The 19,597-nt window shown below is 53.2% G+C and overlaps 1 protein-coding gene across 4 annotated transcripts in view; it reads right to left on the minus strand.

Annotated features, from left to right (window-relative positions):
• The window catches only part of LOC116947147 (spectrin beta chain, non-erythrocytic 1-like), a 175,982-nt gene that overhangs the window by 120,134 nt on the left and 36,251 nt on the right, over positions 1–19,597 (minus strand). For 2 of the 4 annotated variants that reach the window (XR_012945592.1, XM_032962584.2), the window contains exon 1: positions 1,119–1,318. Coding sequence is in view for 3 of the 4 variants with exons in the window: in XM_032962584.2 (XP_032818475.2) it covers positions 1,119–1,212 (94 nt within the window). In the remaining variant the exon portion in view is untranslated. Of the gene's footprint in view, positions 1–1,118; positions 1,319–19,210; positions 19,388–19,597 lie in introns of those variants that run through there. The other 2 variants (XM_032962583.2, XM_076070404.1) reach the window with 1 other exon arrangement.

Genomic DNA, 19,597 nt, shown 5'->3' on the forward strand with positions numbered 1-19,597 from the left:
GTGACAGGATGCTCGACAAACCTTTAACGGCGACCTTGAATAATTTACCCTTCTGACTGCAACGTGAGAAGTCGACCTCATTATACATGAGGTGGGAAATTAATCCTATCGGGGCGGGGGGGGGTGTAACTACGTTTTCACACTCTTCATGAAAATAATATAACTCGAGATGGTATTGCAAATATATATAAAGACACTAACTAAATAATTGTAAACGAAAAATTGGCGCATAAGACTGCGACTGCGCAAACACAATCATTGGCTGATCTTATACCACGGACAATACACGCACAGAGTACCCACACTCTTACAGAGTACCCACACACTTACAGAGTACCCACACACTTACAGAGTACCCACACATTTACACAGCACCTCCGATTAGCATGGCTGGCTACGGACGGTGCTTAAAGAGGTTCGACATACATACACACACATGGCAGAATGTAGACATTCACCTGGCCGGGGCCTGTGGCTCGTACAACCAGGCTAGCTGAGCCCCTCCCATCCATGGAGATCGGTCCTCTCCCTCTTCACTCATCGCTCAACGACGCCAACGATGACATTGCTTCACAAAACCAATACCCATGATGCATCCATTCATCACCCGTGAAGCGGCGACCCTGAAGGGGATAATGCCGGTGGGTCAACAACGACGACAGCTCACGGCACCGCAGCTTACCCCCGATTGGCCAGCGGTGCGTAGCGCTCCGAGAGCGTCTCAAGAACTCTTCGTGTCCTCCGGGGGGAGACTTTTCGGAATCACTCAAAGACAAAAAACCTCTGCATTTGCTTAAAGGCGTACACGTGAATAGAGCACGCGCTTACTTCGCTCTTCACTCGGCGCAATAAACACACACATACACCTAGACATTGGAGCAATAATCATCACATTTTACCTACACATTAAACAAAAACATTCGAAATCCATTCTAAAATAACACCAAATCTCTCGTCCGCATCATCTGTTATCACGACGACGCTGGTACCGTCAGTTGCCCTCTGGTAAAAACCGTCGGACGACCAAACTGAGCAGAAAAAGATCGTCATTGAGCGGGAACGTGTGTCCGTGTCGGGGAGTGGGGTTCTTGCCCGCGCACGGGGGGCACGCCGTGCACCTTGGAGCTGCTTGAAGCGGCCGTCCATCTGCCGGAAGTTGTGCATCACGAGCAGCGAGCTGCCGGGCGACGGCGGGGTCATCACGCCACTCATCTTGGTAGGCGGCGTTCGACGCGACGGTGCCGGCGAGCGTGCTCTCTGGCGCTTGCGCGGGTCGGACGCGGCCCCGGAGCGAGCCGAGCGTGGTGCGCGCTCTCGCGGGCACGGAACCGCTGCCACCACCACCACCGCCACCACCACCCCCCCCTCGTCTCTAACACGGCCGTGCGCTAGCAACCGGCGAGTGGGTAAATAGACGAAGCGTCGCGCTAACTTTGACGGGGGGGGGGGCGGGGGGGTGGAGGCCGTGGGTGTGGCGAGGAGGGGAGGGCCTTGATGCGGCAGCGGCGGCGGCAGTGTCAGCCCCCGGCTCGCTTTGCGACTTGGCGCTGGGCACATTCCGCTCACCTTTGTCGATTCGCTTTGCAAAGGGGGGGGGGGGGGGGGGTGCAAAGGTGAGGACGGCGTCACCACTGAAGCGAGACACCACGGCGCGGGCGGGGGGGGCACGACGGATCCCTGGGGGGAGGGGGGCGCCGGGGGGAGTCTCGCACGGTGGGATTGTCCGAACCTGGTCCTGGGCCACCCCTAGGTCGACTCGGCCTCGAATGAGTAACTTGGTGAGGTGCGTAAAACACGGCCGCCGCGGAGGCAAAGGCGGCCGGGCGTGGTGCTGGCAAACCCACCCATTTCTTGAGCCTTGCTCGCTAACAACACTTGCATCAACAGTCTGCCAGGGCTATTCACGGGGGGGGGGGGGGTCTTTGTCGTCTGTGTTTTGCACGAGGCGAGGTGTCAAGTCTTGGGGTAGGATTACATCTCAAGGTGCTTTAGGGATTCCCAAATGACACCCAACATTCAGAAAGGGACAGAAATATCGACGTGCAAATATGCTGCTCCTCAAAGAGACCGTCCCCTAAAGTCCGAGCCCCAGCCATTGGCAAAGTTTTGAAAATATACACAGCGCAATACCATGGTGCACACACTTGTATATCATTTGATAGCAGTCCGTGACTTTCGATGTATCACTGATGAGCGCGGCGATGATGAAACCCATCCACGTCTCCCCGACTGCGTCGTGCCTTTCGTGAAGAGCCGTTCGCTGAAATAACGTTTCAGCAATATCTACCGTTAAAAGAGTCTTGCTTATAAGCCTCTCCAAAGTAGCGAATACACTATTCATTTATTCGAATCTCAGGGTCGCTGCGGCTTATGTGCCGTGTCCTCGCCTCTGTGTGTAGCGAGCGGTGCGCGCAAGGCAGTCACGGCCTTCTGGCGAGCCCCAGTGAGTGTCAAGCAATACCCGTGGATGTCGAACGTCTCGGTGCCTCGTCGAAGGCCAGTCAGCCTAACGGTTGAGCACGCTCATCAGCGGGTAAATTCTAACACGCCGGGCACGCGGTCCGCGTGTGGTACGTGGTCAATCGCGCCGGGGTATTTGTATTTCCTCTGACAGGTGACGGTTCATGGCGTCGCGTGTCGCTGCGTTCGTCTTACACCGTAAAAGGCTCCACACGGCGATCGTAGATTTCGCGCCGCTGTTCTTGAGACGCGTCGTGTGTGCAAGTGAGAAGGCGTAACGGAGCTTGGACAACTGACCGGCCGTGTGAGGAAGTCGCGCAACGTTTTTTTGCGTCGCACAAAAGAAACAACCGCTCTCCAAAAGAAAAACAAGACCTGAGCAAGGTGTGACGCCTCGGTTGCCAGACATGTCACAGCACGCGCACACTCGCAGCGTGTGTACATGGGTAAAGACACTCGCGTGATCTAGAAGATCTTAGAGGATCTTTAATAAACAAAAGAAAACTGTAAATGGCGTTGGGCCACCGAGCGATACTTTCATCGTATTTGCAAAGACTGATAAAAAATATTTTTTTACGCAGCTTAGTTAAAGTTGCCCGTAAGATTGGCATTGATTCAAGCAAGCGTGACTCTGCTGATGAACACTGTTGTGTTGAAACCGGTGCTGAGTTTTGCTCGTCTTGAAATCAACGTTGATAGAATTGTGCACTTGCCAGAAGGCTGTTTACGGCCGATGGCATGTACACAAAATACGTTTTTGTTGCTTGCACGTGGAGAGGGACGGAGGGGTGCGGGAGACTTTATTGTCCGCTTATTTATTTAGAAACTTGTTTGTAAGCATTTTAAAACTTTGAATGTGGTGCAGATCAGCTTAGTTTTGTGAATTAATCACTGGGACAATCCACTGATTAGGCAAGCAGGAATGGATGGATCACGGCCCAGATCAGTACAGCAAGTAGGTTAAGTAAGTCGCTGACAATCTTTAGGACGTTCGAGGGCCCTTCCCTGATGTGTGTGGAATTTCAACAGCGGTTCCCTTCTACACAGAAGGAGGCAATCCGTGAAGTATTTTGGACTAAAACATAATAATAATACTTGAACGGGACGTTTAATATCGATGTACAAGAGATGGCGCTGACGTTTGGTAACTCCCCACAAACATTCGTGTGCGACGACGGGAATCGAATTACCGGCTGGGTGAAAAATGACTCGGGGCCTCGGAGCCGGCCTCTAACCGCTGTTGATCCCTCGCGAAGTGAGACGACTTTTGGAATTTTCAATCAAATGGCTCCGCACGTTAGTCAGGGCAGATGCAATGGTTATTCCGTATTATGGCACAGACCACGCACACGAGGATGCACACGTAGGCTCTTGCACAGACAGACGTGTACTTTAGTTAATTACGTTGTTGAGTGAGCTGCCCAGGATTATACAAAACTTTTCACCCAGGTAACTGGAGATCACGGACCAAGTGTGTGTTAAGCTAACGTTAAAACTAGCAATAAAATCTGCGAAAAAGAGCTTCATAGCTCATCGGATTCCTCCTGTATAAATATTCTGATTCTGTCATTTAAGAATCACAGTTAAGAGACAAACAACATATATAGTGTTCAAAATAAGAAAAATAAAAAATGTAAACTTTAGATCTCATCAATGGTCTTCGTACTATTCGGTTCCAGTGCCCAACCAGGCTGCTATGATCATTTAAATTAAAACACGGTGAGCCACCAACTAAGGGAAATGTGTGCGAGGAAAATGTTTGCAATTTTAAAAGCAGTCACTGATCTGGGTGAGTACGGAAGGTCCATTTTTTCCCTTCAGATGATACGAAATCTTTTTTTTGCGAGCACTTTTTACGGCTGAAAAATAAGGATAGTTTCTTCTTAGTATTGTCAGACAGCGTAAAACCCATTCTCATTTTACATCATTTTGGATACTGGAAAAAAAGCTCCCGTAGTTATGGCTGTGTCAACTTACGCTGTGACCATTGACACCGCGGTCCTCCGAGTGCTGGGCACGATGGTGAAAAAATAATATTGACACTCGAGCGAGGAATTGAAGCCCCCCCCCCCCCCCACTGATGCTGCGGGCCAACCTGGCGGGTGGCCCACCGCGACCTCCACAAACAAGCGGTCACTCGCTGCCTCGGTCCCCTGCGTGACCCCACCCCACCCCCCGGTCGGGCGGGGGTGAGGGAGGGGCTCAAGGCCAGAGTGGGTGCTGTGCTGTGCTGTGTTGCTGCTGCTGTGCTGCTGCTGTGCTGTGCTGCTGTTGTGCTACTGCTGTGCTACTGCTGTGCTACTGTTGTGCTACTGCTGTGCTGCTGTGCTGCTGCTGTGCTGTACTGTGCTGCTGCTGTGCTGTGCTTCTGCTGCTGTGCTGCTGCTGTGCTACTGTTGTGCTGCTGCTGTGTTGTACTGTGCTGCTGCTGTGCTGTGCTACTGCTGCTGTGCTGCTGTTGCACTGTGCTGTGCTGCTGCTGTGCTACTGCTGTAACCCCATGACCGGGGGCGCAACGACCGATTTCAACTGTGGGAGGGTGGGGGGCTATGCAAGATCTGACTGTGGGCCCCCCCCCTTCTTTCTCTTCCGACTCACTTTGACTGAAATAGCTACCGATGTTTTTCACCCCGTATAACAATAATATGTTAGGCTATAAGTATCCTGTATAAATTGTTTTAGTTGCACCGTGAATTGGGTTTAGAGGAAGACAGTCGCACAGTGATGGTATTAATAACACAAAGATTTAAAGGTTACAATACTCACGGCCATTGCTCTAGGATTCCCTCAAAGGGGGTGGATCACGCAACGTTGTTCTGCTCTATTGATGCGATGCCCAGACGCGGTAATCAGGGCTAGTTTATCTTCATGATTCGGGGCCCCCTTGCCACCAACTGGGCCCCTATGCGCACGTGCCTCCCCCCATAGCTGCACCCCTGCCCATGACGACCCCTCCCCTGCGTGGCCTCTTCCAAGGTCAGGTCCAAGAAGGGGAGAGGTGAGCGTCGTCCAACCAGGGGTTTTGAAGCCCCCGGGAATATTAAACGAATTTATGATTTTTTTTTCCTTCGAAAAGAAGGAATGATGAGATTGAACGTGGAGAAGCCCAAATGGTGAAATGAGAAATGAGATCGACTTGATGCTGAGACACCGCTGGGCAGGAGAAGTCAGTATCGCAATGGATTCTTGCATCTATCCGTGTGAAAATGTTGCGGTATCTCCTCTCTACATGGATTTAATCTGGGTGCTCCATTTTCCTCTGCCATCCCATACGCTTTTGAAAATAACGAGTCGCAGAACTTTGCCCGGACCAACTCCTCCGCGCCATCTTCATCGCTTCGCCAAAAAGTTGGCGGAGTGACAGCCAGGATAGCTGACGCTGGGATAAAGTGTTCCTTACAAGCTGCGCAGGTAAGCGAGACGAAGTCTCAAGAGCGACAGAGAAGGAAATCAATGGGACAGGGGACACAAAGAAGCGGTGCGGGGATCAAGCGCTGCGGACGGGCATTACGCTGCCCACGTTCGCTGGGCTTATTACTTCAAAGGGAGCATTCTTTCGAGCACACGAACGCGCGAGCGTGCGGGCAGGCAGCGCACACACGCGGCCTGGCCTGTTCCGCCCGGCCACCGCGGTTGGAAGCGGTCGCAGCTTGCGCCCTTCTGAGCCCTCCGATTAGCTGCGGTTGGCTACGTAGGGCGTGAACGAAGTTGGACAGTACGGACGTTGCGAGCGACTGTGAGGATCACGGCGGCGGCTGCACGTTGAGGCTCGTTTGAGGTGGCAGCAGCAGCAGCAGTAGCAGCACAACGCTGGCTTCAGGTTTTTTTTTGCCACCGCGGGCGGCATGGGCGGAGAGGGCTCGCGGCCTACGCCGGAGCGGCAGTCACTCTGAGACGCGCGGCAGGACTTCGCGGCAAGCATCACGATCCGGAGCATGACCTTTGTCTCGGAATCGCGCGAGTGAGTTAAGTTGTGTGTCGTGAGCCCTCCCTCCACCCGACGCAACCAATTGACAAAGTTGTCACACGTGAGCAAACGTGTCAATTAATTGTCGCTTCGGTACCAATCCGGCAGTTGCCACACGTTTTACCTAAGTCTTCTTCTTTCGTTTGGCGGCTGATGTGGATGCAGATCAACAACTACAATGTCGCATTCAGGTGGTCAAGCCCAGATAACAACCGCGTCAGGAGCAGCGGGAGTAGTGCATCATCATCGCTGTGGTGTCTTTGTATTTGTGGATCGGGTATTGCGTCGTTATACATTGTACGGTCTGTTCTGGATGACCACAGTGCCATGGTTTAGAAGATCAAACCCAGGGATCTTCTGCGTTGGGTCTTTCACAACAAGGCGTTTGTTTGTGAATTCCTTTGAACTTCATTCAGCTCTACAGGCTTCAATGGGGTTGAATCCGCACTGTTCCAGGTCCAGCGCATTGGTCCCAAAGGGCTTGAGCGACTTCCAGCGATGACAAGGGACGTTATTGAGGTGTGATCACCAACGTGATCACCAACGTGATCACCTACCTGATCACCAACGCGATCACCGACGTGATCACCAACGTGATCATCTAAGTGATCACCAACGTTATCACCAACGTGGTCACCAACGTGGTCACCAACGTGATCACCTACCCATTCACCAACGTGATCACCGACGTGATCACCAACGTGATCACCTACGTGATCACCAACGTGATCCAACCCAACAATCAATGAAGAACCAAAACTCCAGCGGCTGCTCTAGAGCTTCCTCCATCATGGAACAGCATCACGGAATTCCACCGCAGCTTCACAGAATAACCAGGCAGCGTGAGAGCGGAACTAGTCCGGGGAGAGCTCGGCACTGCTGCAATGTTTGACCTATTGCTGCCACGTTGCACTCATCAGTTAGTCACCTGTGCATGTTAACTGCAAAGGTGGGTGCCATGCGTCTTGTGAAATTGCAGCTCTGAGCCGGCGCAGATCCATTTCCTCTATGTACATTATATAAACTAAAAAACGATCAACCAGGTAAGGCCCACTTGAGCTATATGGCTCTTTTTCAGATGCGATCTGGCCACAAATTATATCCCGATGAAGTGGCGGTTTATCACGTGGAAATTTATAGCAGCGAAACACTGGAGGACCCGGAGAAAAATCCACACGACCACAGGGAAAACACCGCAGACTTCAAATATAGAGGCATCAGAGTTGCGATCGAACCCACGACCTCCTCCATACCAGGCGAGATGGGTCTCAAAGTGATCGAGAGTTTTTGTGCAAGAGTGATCCGGGGAAGATCTTGGTGCAGTCAGCACACTGGTGACCCTGGGCCAGTGTTGAACGTTACCATGGCAGGGGCCAGTGCATCCAGTGATCCCTAATACGAGGCCCTCTCATTTCATGAACCCTGCCAGTCACGACCATGAGTGGAGAGTAGAAGAAATGATACGGGAATGTATGCAAACTCATTAACACTTTCCCATGTTTATAAAATAAATAAATAACTTTATAGGTACGCCTTCAGGTTGGAAGACATACCGAGGCTCCCACAAGGCCACGCGGGAGGGCGTGCGGCACAGTTTGGTGCCAGCTATCGCGTCGCTACGGTTCTCTGCGGTGAAGACGATGTCTTTAAAAACAATGGCGCTCCTACGCCTCTCTAAATACAATTTACGCTGAGCCGCTTGCGCGTTCCGCGAGACGTGGGCCTTCAGGGGACACGGGCCTTCACGGGATGCGGGCCTTCGCGGGATCCCCACCATGCGACTTTCAGACGTCTCGGAACGGGAAAGGCTTAATTGGCTGAATACATCTTAATATGTATAGGACCATAGAGCTTGGGTCAATTTTTGGTAGCGTCGGCTCGTCGTCTGGGTGTTGCTGCCTTCCAGCTCTGTCTGCGGTTCCTCATAGATCGTTCGGGATGCAATTTGCATGAACGACGACGCTGTATATTAATCTACGCGTTATTATTACATCCTAAGGTAAAAAAGGGGTGGAAAATATGTGAGCAAAAAAAATATCAATCCGATATCAAATAGACCACAAGCACAAAATAAATAAAAACGGAATAAGCGGTGTGAACATGAGAGCCGGCTTGTGTCGGCGAATGCTTGAGATCGGCGGGGTGCCACTCCCAACGCGGCTGTTACACAGCCTCCAGGCCGGCCAGAAGCCTCACACTCGTCACGTGACGCTCGGCAGAGTCGTCGGGGCCTCGCGACCCGCGCTGCCCACCAGCGGCGACCTCGGGCCGCTCCCGAGCCGCCGCTGGTGAATAATTCACGCTCGCGGACCTTCTCGCTACGGCGAGCGAGACGGCTTGCTTCATTATTCACAGGGGGATCCCGTAAAAGAGTGCGTCTGTGTGCGCGCCCGCGTGCGCTCCAGAGCGGTTAGCGCTACGCTACGAACCCGGCGACCCGAGTTCGATTCCCGCTCACGGTCACCAACATCGGTGACGGTGCTGGGCTGCCCCTAGGCCGACTCAGCCTCAAGTGAGTCCCTGATGCAGTGTGTAAAATATCGCCACTAGGGAGACAAAGGCGGCCGAGCCTGGTGCTGACCAGCCTCGTGTGCTTTGCCGAACTTCATAGGTGCTGGTCGCTAACAGCACTTGCCCCAACAGTCTGTATAGGTTAAAGATGGGGATTTTTGTCTTGTTTGTTCTGGAACGAAGGCCAGGGATATAAGTTTACATAAATCGTATTTGTTTATATAGCCCACAAGGAGTGGACGATTGAATCTGATGATTTTAATCGACGTGTTTTGCTACGTGTCAATCGTCAAGTCACGTAAATTTTACGTTTGCTTACACACGAGGTGCCTGTCTGGCACAAATCTGCCACTCAAAGCGCCATCATCACATTAACACTCAAACAGAAAACTAGAAAATTATACGCAATGTGATTCTTTTAAATATATACTCTCGTCACGCCGATTGTGAACGCAAACGCATAGGAACAAGAGCCACTATACGTCACGAAGTGGAGGTGATGTCACCGCCCTAGTTGTACCAAGCTAGGTGCCCTTTTGAGGCCACGTGAAGTCAGCTTAGCTGGTGGTCTGTGTTTGCGTTGAGCGTGGATGAGGCATTCCTGTGGGTGGTCTAAACAAGATCTGCTAAGGGCCACGTCAGGTAACATCCAAACGCACCTGGGAGGTCACTCACATATTGGCTGAAAGACAGTTGTGGAAAGTTCTGGAGAAAAAAGGATGAATCTGCATAAAAAAGAAAAATCTGCATAAAAATGATAAGTTTAGCCATGTTGGTAAAAAAAATTGACTTTTCTTCCAACACTTATATTCGGCACCTGTGCTGCATTGAGAGGCAAGAAGAGAAAACTCTCCCAAAATAAATGTGACGGTGGTAATGATGACGACGATGATGATCGTGACAAATACGATGACGATAACGACGGTGAACGAGGTGCCCTCGTGTCAACACAGCCACCACACGGTTCACGCAAGATAAAACCAGGCCAATGATAAACAAGTGTATATCGGGCCATCATGGACTAGTGCCTCAGCTCATTCACGGGGTGTAAAAACTATTCAAATCACTGCCAAGTACACGTTGAAGTGGGCTTTACAGGGCTGCTCATAAAGCGGGCCAATAAAAGCCAGCAGAGTGCGACTGCTGACAAGCACGTGCCATATTCCGTGCGAGGGTGCGAGGCGCGCTGAGCGAGTGCCGCGGAGTGGCAGCCGACGGTCACCTCGGAAGAATCCGTCACACGCACTGCGAACGATGAAGTCATATCCCACGGTCGGTTTTTTTTTGGGGTTTCTCCCCGGGCCAAAATTCACCACTCCGAGTTGCTTTTCCGTCGGCTCGTAGTTTAGATTTGGCCCCCAAACGTAACGATCAACCTTCACTCGTCAGCTGCCGCGTTGATGGAACGCTGGCGAGGTGAGTGAAGGGGATCCTGCAGCATCGTCCCGAGTGCCGCTGCTGCGGCGCCCAGCCCCTTCCTAGGCCGAGCTCTCGTCCTTCACGCGCACCTCTCAAAATAACGACGGTCGCAACGAGGCGGAGATATTCGTCGGTTGGGTCTTGACGGCCCTCTCCATGGCTATCACGGCTTACGAACGCAAATGTCGAATTGAAAAGAACTGGACGTGCTGCCCTGCCATGCCAGCCAAAGGTGGTGAGATGTTAACTGTCTCGCCAGGTATACAGGAGGTCGTGGGTTCCATGCCGCCCCTGACACCTGTATATTTGGAGTTTGCGTGTCTCTCTCTCCCCGTGGTCGCGTAGATTTTTCTCCGGGTCCTCCAGTTTTTCCCTCCACATTTGTAAACATGCGTTGAGAGTATTTGGCTGTGATAAGTGTCCACGTGATAAGCCACTTCGTTGAACTATCATTTGTGCTAGCCAGGTCACTTCTGAAAAAGAGCTACATAGGTTAGTGGGGCTTTACCTAGTAACATAAAAAAATAGTTTATAGTTTTATTTGATTTATCGGCAGATGCGTCTCGCTTTCGGGTCGCCTTCCATCGGGGGACACTTGCAGCTGCGGTGTCATGCTGACACCCACTCACACCCACTGACGCCCACTCACTCATCCACCCACCCACACCCATCCACCCACCCACCCACACCCACTCACACCCACTGACGCCCACTCACCCATCCACCCACCCACACCCATCCACCCACCCACCCACACCCACTCACGCCCACCCACACCCACTCACGCACACCCACCCACTCACGTCAACCCACCTTCTCACACCCACTCACGCACACCCACCGACTCACTCAAACCCACTCACGCCCACCCAACCACTCACACCACTGCCACACTCTAGCACCGACCGCCACCCGCTGCCTATGCAGGCAGCAGGAGGGACAGGCACGCCCCCGCACATACATTTTTCTCCCCACCCCCCACATGATTCCGAACCTTCAGATACCTATTCTCGGGGTTCCCATTTTCACATCTGATTGCCGGTGAAGACACCCTGGTTGTTTCTGTCGCCAAACGGTGGCGCACACCGCCCGGGTTACTGTGTTCCTGTCGTGTCAGAGAGATGTCAGTCTGGCCGGGGGAGGAGTCAAGTGTCGCTGGAAAGGTGAATTTCGGAAAATGTTTTTTTAATAGTAATCCAGTCAAGGTTTTGGTTGATATTTCCGCTATCATTTTATATACCCCCTGAGCTCCCTTCGGTAATCACGCCTCCGATTATCACGGTTGGCTACGTACGATGCAAAATAAGGTCAACAAACACACGCATGCGGGGCCACGCGGTGCCACGCGGGGCCACGCGAGGCCACGCTGGGCCACGCGGGGACACGTGGGGCCACGCGAGGCCACGCTGGGCCACGCGGGGACACGTGGGGCCACGCGGTGTCACGCGGTGCCACGGCGATGACAATGATCTCCTCAAGTAAGCAGCCCCCCCCCCACCTCACGATTGTGTCTCTGGACTCTGAGCAAATTGAACTCACTGACCATTTCAAATATCTGGGTGTTATGCTTGATCCCCAAATATCTTTCCAGACTCATGCAGAACATATTTCTGAGAAAACTATGATAAAGAAAAATAGGTTTCCTCTACAGATACAAGTCTTGTATTCCCCTGCGTCTCAGATGATAAATTATCAAAGCAACCACTCTCCCCGTCTTTAACGACTATGATCTACGATGTCATTTACAGACTGGCTACAGACTCTCCTGCATTGCTTGGTCCCCCTGTATGCATGTTGAACGCTTTCCGCACCGTACGTAGCCAACCTCGCTAATCAGGGGTGCGGGGGAAGGACAACAAACTAAATAAATTAGTCCTCAATTTAGATTTAAAAGTGCGTAGCTCCATTGGCTTCCTACTATCGGAAGGGAAGAGCGTTCCAGACGGCCGCAGAAGCGCATCTGGAAGCGCGCGATGCGGAGACCGCCGTTTTCGTTCAATGGTCGGCCAAAAGCCGCCGTGCTGCTGTGAGGACGACCGGAGTTCACGTGATGACGGTTTCTGCTCCTTGACGAGATCAGTCAAGGTGTCGTGGTTCATTTGTGGCGAGCGCTTTGCGTGTGTGTCACGAGTGCGACCTTTATAACGAATTCGTTCGGCAACCGGAAGCCAATGCAGCTCGGCGAGCACTGGACGGACCAATTCTAGATTTGAGCTTTCGTGTCTGCAAGGATCCATACTCTTTGGTTCTATTCGGTAAAGTCACGTAGGTAAAAAATAAAACATTTCTGTTGTTTTATTTTTTTACCTAAGTGACTTTACCGAATAGAACCAAAGAGACTGGACGGACCGTTCAGCCCCGTACAGAACGCGCCACCGGGATCTGCACTTAGACTTAGATTGCCCAACGGCGTCGTTGGGCAATCATTCATCCTCAAAGTACTCCAGCAACAAAATCGGCCGATCGCCTCCGTGACCGCCTCTCTCTGCAGCCCTCGTCACGCCGCCTTCAGAAGCTCCTCTTCACTTCTCCCGAAAGCACCCAGAGTGAGATCCGGCCCACGGCGAGACATCGTCTCGCGTTGCCGCCCTTCACTTTGGGAAGGATCTCGCTTCGTGGTTTCAGGTCTAAATCCCACCTTCCTTCCCGGGCCCCTTGAACATTCCTTCCATGATTTAAGGTTTCCCTTCTCTTGCACTCGTGGTGAGCGAACCCCACGCGAGTTGCTGCTGCATTTCTGTTGCCCGCCGCCAGCGTTGCTCGAGTGGTGCACGACTTTGAACGTTGTTTTCCTCGCGTGAGTTTGCTACTCGGCGCCTGCAACGCGATGACTTATTTGCTGCTGCAACTTCCTGTTTTTCACCAGGGTCCCGCGCGGGTCATTCTTCTAAAACAGATTGAGGCTGAATGTTTCTTACCCGCATTAACAAACGCAATCCAAACCAAAACTTAACAGGAAGGGCGCTGCAGCCCACACACTAACCGTTGCAACGTGCACACGCTGCACAGTCTCTGCTTCATCGCTCAAGAGCAACCGCTGTGTAACCGGTCCCACCCAGAGCTAGGACGAGAACTGCCAATCAAGTCGATCCATCGACCAAAATCCGCGCAAGCCATGGCAGTGGACGTGGACACTGGTCGTGAGCACTGGATGCAAAAATGTAAAAACCTCCTGTGTCCGGCTGTTGTCACCCAGAAGAGAGCCAAGGAACATATAACAACCACTAAGTGCCCGATTCACAATTACAAAGGAGGAGGCATCGCCACAGAGATGATTCGCCACTCCGCTACTCCTGACACAATCGCCTGGCTCATCAACCCGCCTCAATGTACAATCACAGTCTGTTGCTCTACAGCAACATCAGCCACACGGGGAAGTAGTACGAATCGACCAAAACTTGTAATCGACCGCACGCTCTGCGTGTGCTTTCCACGCAGTCTGATTCGCCAAATAAACGCACCAATAATCTCACGGGACCCTTTTTTGCCAGTTTCAAAGTATGAAAAATAAGAATACGTTTTTACCCTTTCTGGAAATAATTCAGGAGGTGTTAAGATGTTCAAACACCAAATAGAAATCAACTTTGCATTAACCACACTTGTGGTGGCGATGTAAACAAACATGCTATTATAATATACACATCGTCTTTGAAACTGATTGGCCGACACCAGAGACCAATAAGCGGTTGCGTAACCAATTAAGAAGTAAAATCTCACATCTTAAAAAAAAAATACGTGCCGCACACAACAAATGCGACTTACACACGTGCGCCTTTCTTGATTTATCTTGTGAAAAAAAATACAAATATCGTTGGATGGGCAGCGTGAGTTACTGAAATCTGGTTTATCCATACATGGCGGTCACCGACACGCTCCGTTACAGATGAACGACGTGCGAGCGGAGCCTCGCGGGGGGCGGTGGAAACAATGTACTCCCCTCCCCCCCGTCCTCCTCCGCAGGGCCCTTGCTGGACATTCATAATAATAATTTACACTTGGAAAAGGGGCAAATTTCATCCGTAGATCCCATTGGGCCACCGTGTATGGAAAGCTTGACATGAACAGAACCTGCAAGGTGAAATGGCCAGAACTTGGGGGTAAAGGGTAATTCCTTCCGTGGCCGTCTGGAACGCTCTTCCTTCTGATATGACGAAGTCACTTGGAGCTATGCACTTTTTGAAATCTAAATTGAAAAATCATTTCTTGAAAACTGCTTCTTGTGTTTAGTTTGTTGTCCTTCCTCGGCACCTCCGATTAGCACGGTTGGCTACGTACGGTGCGAAAAAAGTTCAACACACGTACAGATGCGGTGACCGTGCTTGTCACTGTATGGTGCCGGGGCTTGCGAAGCCACGGACGGTGATGTGTTGTCATTACGGGCAGCCCGGGTTACGTGCTGCAGCACCGACCCTAGCGGGGTTTGGGTGAGCGCTGGTCAGCGCGGAGGCATCGCGAGCGCTGTGCGGTGCGGGCTCCCGGCGAGGGAGCCAGAGGGAGCGTCAGCCAGCCAGGGTTACCTTGGGGCATGACACTCTGGTTGACCTGCTGACACGTCACCGGACGATACTGGAGAGGGGTCACCGGTGGACGGGGGGGCCGCGGGGCGGTCACGTGGTCAAAAGGAGCTCTCGGGAACCTTCGAGAAGGCGCTCGAGAGGCCTGGAAGGTGGGCGGGGCCGAGGGCGGAGCCAGCCCCAGCCCGGGAGCTTATAATGAGGGCCCTGTGAGGAGCTCGCGGTTCTTCGTGTGCCAGTGTTACGAAGATCCACGTCGGGGAGAATAAGCCTCTAGCCACGCGGTCCGGAACCCAGCTTGTGGTCCGGGTCGGGATAGCGAACCGTGTCTAGTTCAGCCGTAGCGTGGCTAGATGGGCATCCGAGACCCGAGAGTAGATCCTGTTGTGTTACGTGTTAATGTGTAATAAATAGTGTTGCTCCCAAGATAACGTCTGCGACTCAGTTGGACTCACTACACATACAAGGTGGTGAAGGAGGGTGCATATTTCCCAAATGAAGACATGTATTTTCCATCTGTCATCATGTATTTCACATTGATGCACATTTACATGCTTTCCTGTCTTGCACGCACTATTCCATCTGGCCAGACGTACGGTGCGGAAGAAGTTGAACATACGTACATACATAACATTGAAGATGTGCAAATTGTATCCATTTGGTTTTTGAACATCCTAACACCTGTTGCGTTGCCAGAAAGGGTAAAAACCTCTTCTTATTTTTCATACATTGAAGAAGTGAGTTGTGGAGACGAACTTAAATAGCTCCAACGACTCCCGACTGCCCAAAGGCGAAAAAGCGTTCCACAGTCTGGGGGCTGCTGCACCGCGGCAAGAAGCCCCCATCACCACCCCCGGGGAGTAACGACCGCACCAAGGAGAAGCCGCCCCGGAATCTGCCTTCTCCGATGCGGTGATGGGAGGTGAATGCGTGGGGGGGGGGGGCAAACCTCGTGGCGGTTTCAGAGGGCACGCTCCGTGATGAGCCACAGCCGCTCGGGGACACAGACTCCGCCGTGTCGGGGTCAGTAATGTCACACGTGGGCGCACACGCGCGTGTGTGTGTGCGCGTGTGCGCGTGTGTGTGTGTGTGCGTGTGTGCGTGTGTGCGTGTGTGTGTGCTGCGGTGCCTCAAATATTGGATGAAGTCACCCCCTGTGAGTGGCTGGCTGAGGTGCCATCTGCTGAGGAAGTATTGAAGGCGATCCGGAGTCTGAGACCAGGAAAGGCAGCGGGCAGAGATGATCTCCCAAGCGAAATGCTGAGGGAGGGTGGCGTTTGTGCACAGACTGCCCTATATGACATCATAACAACAGTCTGGACCACTGGACGGGTTCCGCAGGATTGGAAGGATGCCCTGGTGGTCCCCCTTTTTAAGAAGGGGGACCGCACAGACTGTAACAACTACAGGGGCATCTCACTCCTCAGTGTGCCGGGAAAGGTCCTGGCAAGGATTATTCAGCATCGCCTTGCCAGGCACGCTGAGGAGAGGCTTGCGGAGCCCCAATGCGGTTTCAGGAAAGGGCGGTCCTGCACAGATGCCATATTTTCTGTCCGTCTGCTACAGCAGAGGTGTAGGGAATTCCAACAAGACCTACATCTCTGCTTTATTGACCTGGTCAAGGCCTATGATACCATCAGTAGGCCTGGGCTCTGGGTCGTTCTTCGTGCTTTTGGAGTACCTGACCCTCTGCTCACGATCATTAAGGACCTTCATGATGGTGAGCGGGCCCGGGTAAAACTACGTGGCCGGGAGTCAGAGCCATTCCCTGTACACCTTGGGGTGCGACAGGGATGTCCTCTGGCTCCCACATTATTTAACATCTATTTTGACCACGTAGTTCGTGAAGCCTTCAATAGCTGTACCGGGGGAATCTCCATATGGTACAGATATAATGGGAGGCTAATCGATGCCCGGGTGCGGTCAAGGGATGGCTCCCTATTGCTCAACCACGTTATGTATGCTGATGACTTGGTAATAGCTGCTCAGTCAGAGGAGGAGTTGGAGACGCTGCTGCTGAGACTGGAGCGTGCCACTAAGAGGTGGGGCCTTACCATCAGCCCCACCAAAACTAAGCACCTGCCTGGGTATTTTGTACCATCGGACACTCCACCCCCACAACTCCCAATCGGTGATGGGGCAGTTGTGGAGAGAGTGGAGAGTTTCCCATACCTGGGCAGTGTGCTTATGACTGGCTCCAGTTTAACAGCAGAGGTCTCACTCCGAATCAGTCGAGCGGCAATATCTTTTCATCGGTTGCGTAACGCTGTGTGGAAGCTACCTGGTCTGTCGCTCCGCACTAAGCTTCAGGTCTTCTCGGCCACGGTCATTCCCTCCCTTCTCTACGCTTGCGAAACGTGGACCCCCCAAATGGAACATCTTCGCCGGTTAGAAACATTTAGGCTGACCTGCCTACGATCCATCCTGGGTTTAACCAAACTGGATTGTGTGAGGAGCTCACACATCCTTGAAAGATCTGAGCAGGGTCCCATCGGTGAGCTCCTCCGGCAGGCAAGGCTGCGATGGCTGGGTCATGTAGCCCGCATGCCCAGCCACCGCATGCCGAAACAGCTTTTGTTTGGCCGGATTGAGGGGGCTAAGCGGGCGCGGCACGGGCTAGAGAAGAGATGGAGTGATGTGGTACAGGAGGACGTGGAGCTGAGTGGACTTGCCGATGACTGGTACCAGCGGTGTCAAGATCGGCCTCTGTGGAGGAGGCTCGTGAAGGATGCTACTGGGCAGTTGGAGGCAGTCGCCCTCCAACAACAACGGAGGGCGGAGGAGCGACGCTCACAACAGCGAGCGGAGCGCCGGGTGGCTAAAGCACAGCAGGTTGGCACAGTAGGGGGCACAGGTGGTGCATCAGCCAGTCATCTCAGTCAGTCGACCCGTGGCACCTGGGTCTGCCCCGTGACCTCCTGCCAGCGGGCGTTCGACACTTCACGTGGCCTCAGGGTGCACATAGCCTGGCACAAGCGTCGTGGTGACGTCACCGCCACTTAGTGGCGAATGGCGGTTGTTGTTGTTGTTGTTGTGTGCGTGTGTGCGTGTGCGCGTGTGCGTGTGTGCGTGTGTGTGCGTGTGTGTGTGTGCGTGTGCGTGTGTGCGTGTGTGCATGTGTGCGTGTGCGTGTGGGCCGTTGGGGAGCGGTGGAGGAGCGGCCGGCGCTACGCTGCGCTACGAACCCGGTGACGCGAGTTCCATTCCCCCTCACGGTCAACACCGGTGACGATTATCTGAACCGGTCCTGGGCCTCACCTCGGTCGACTCAGCCTCAAATGAGTCACCTGGTGCGATGTGTAAAGATCGCCACTGGGGAGACAAAGGCGGCCGGGCGTGGTGTTTGCCACCCACCCCCTCGTGTGCCGTGCCGGCCTTCATAGGTGCTACTCGCTAAAAGCTCTTGCCCCTACAGTCTGTTAAGGCTACGCATGGGGGGGGGGTCACCTGTGTATGTCGAGGATATATTTTTAAACGTTCCGGATGCCGGGCACCGAGTCGCGGATCGTGAATGTAACACAGCCCCCCCCCCCCACCCCATGTCACACCGGGGGGAGGGGGGTGGACGAGAATGCCAGGGTCCAAATTTAAACTCGGGCTGTAAATTGTCACTGACGTTCTCTCTAGGGGGAGTTGAGATAATGAACTTATCTGCGATGCCCTCGTGTCGTTATATGCAAGGAGAGCTCCGTCCCAACACACACCACACATTTAACATCTGCAATGTTTCACACGTGGATCTTTTGTTTCGATGATTGCTGTTTCACTGGACTCACTTTAACTTTCATCTTTGAGTATTCCCCTCCTTGTATCTGGAAACAGGTGAGGATCTCTACCCAGGTGAGGATCTCTACCCAGGTGAGGATCTCTACCCAGGTAACTCTCCCAGGTGAGCATCTCTACCCAGGTGAGGATCTCTACCCAGGTGAGGATCTCTACCCAGGTGAGGATCTCTACCCAGGTAACTCTCCCAGGTGAGCATCTCTATCCAGGTGAACATCTCACCCCAGGTGATTGTCTCTACCCAGGTGATTGTCTCTACCCAGGTGACTCTCCCAGGTGAGGGTGTCTGCCCAGGTGACTCTCCCAGGTGAGGGTGTCTGCCCAGGTGACTCTCCCAGGTGAAGGTGTCTGCCCAGGTGACTCTACCAGGTGAGAGTCTCTGCCCAGGTGAGTCTCCCAGGTGAGGGTCTCTACCCAGGTGAGTCTCCCAGGTGAGAGTCTCTGCCCAGGTGAGTCTCCCATGTGAGGGTCTCTACCCAGGTGAGTCTCCCAGGTGAGAGTCTCTGCCCAGGTGACTCTCCCAGGTGAAGGTGTCTGCCCAGGTGAGTCTCTCTACCTGCCAGGGCCTTGATGCGCGACCGCTCGAAGAGGCGAGCGGGGTTGTTCTCGTCCTCGGGGTCCTCCTCCTCGGGGAAGTCCCAGCGGCTGTTGACGTACTCATACTGCTGCTGGATCTCCTCGCTGTCAAAGTCGAACTCCGACATGGCGCCGCTCGCCGCAGCACTCGCCCCACCTGCGGCAGGGGACAGCCACGCGCAGAGCGGCGCATGAGCGGTGGACAAGGCTCTGAACCACAGTAACCTCGCTGCTAGGATCTCGTCAAGGAGCACAAACCATCACCACGCGAACTCCGATCACCCTTGCAGTAGCAGCGGCAGCAGCGGCGGCTTTTGGCTCAACCATCGGACAAAGAGCGCATCGCGCGCTTTCGGATGCGCTTCCG

This window comes from Petromyzon marinus, chromosome 29 (genome assembly GCF_048934315.1).
Source record: "Petromyzon marinus isolate PM22_M1 ecotype Great Lakes invasive population chromosome 29, UKy_Petmar_22M1.pri1.0, whole genome shotgun sequence".
Taxonomy (NCBI): domain Eukaryota; kingdom Metazoa; phylum Chordata; class Hyperoartia; order Petromyzontiformes; family Petromyzontidae; genus Petromyzon; species Petromyzon marinus.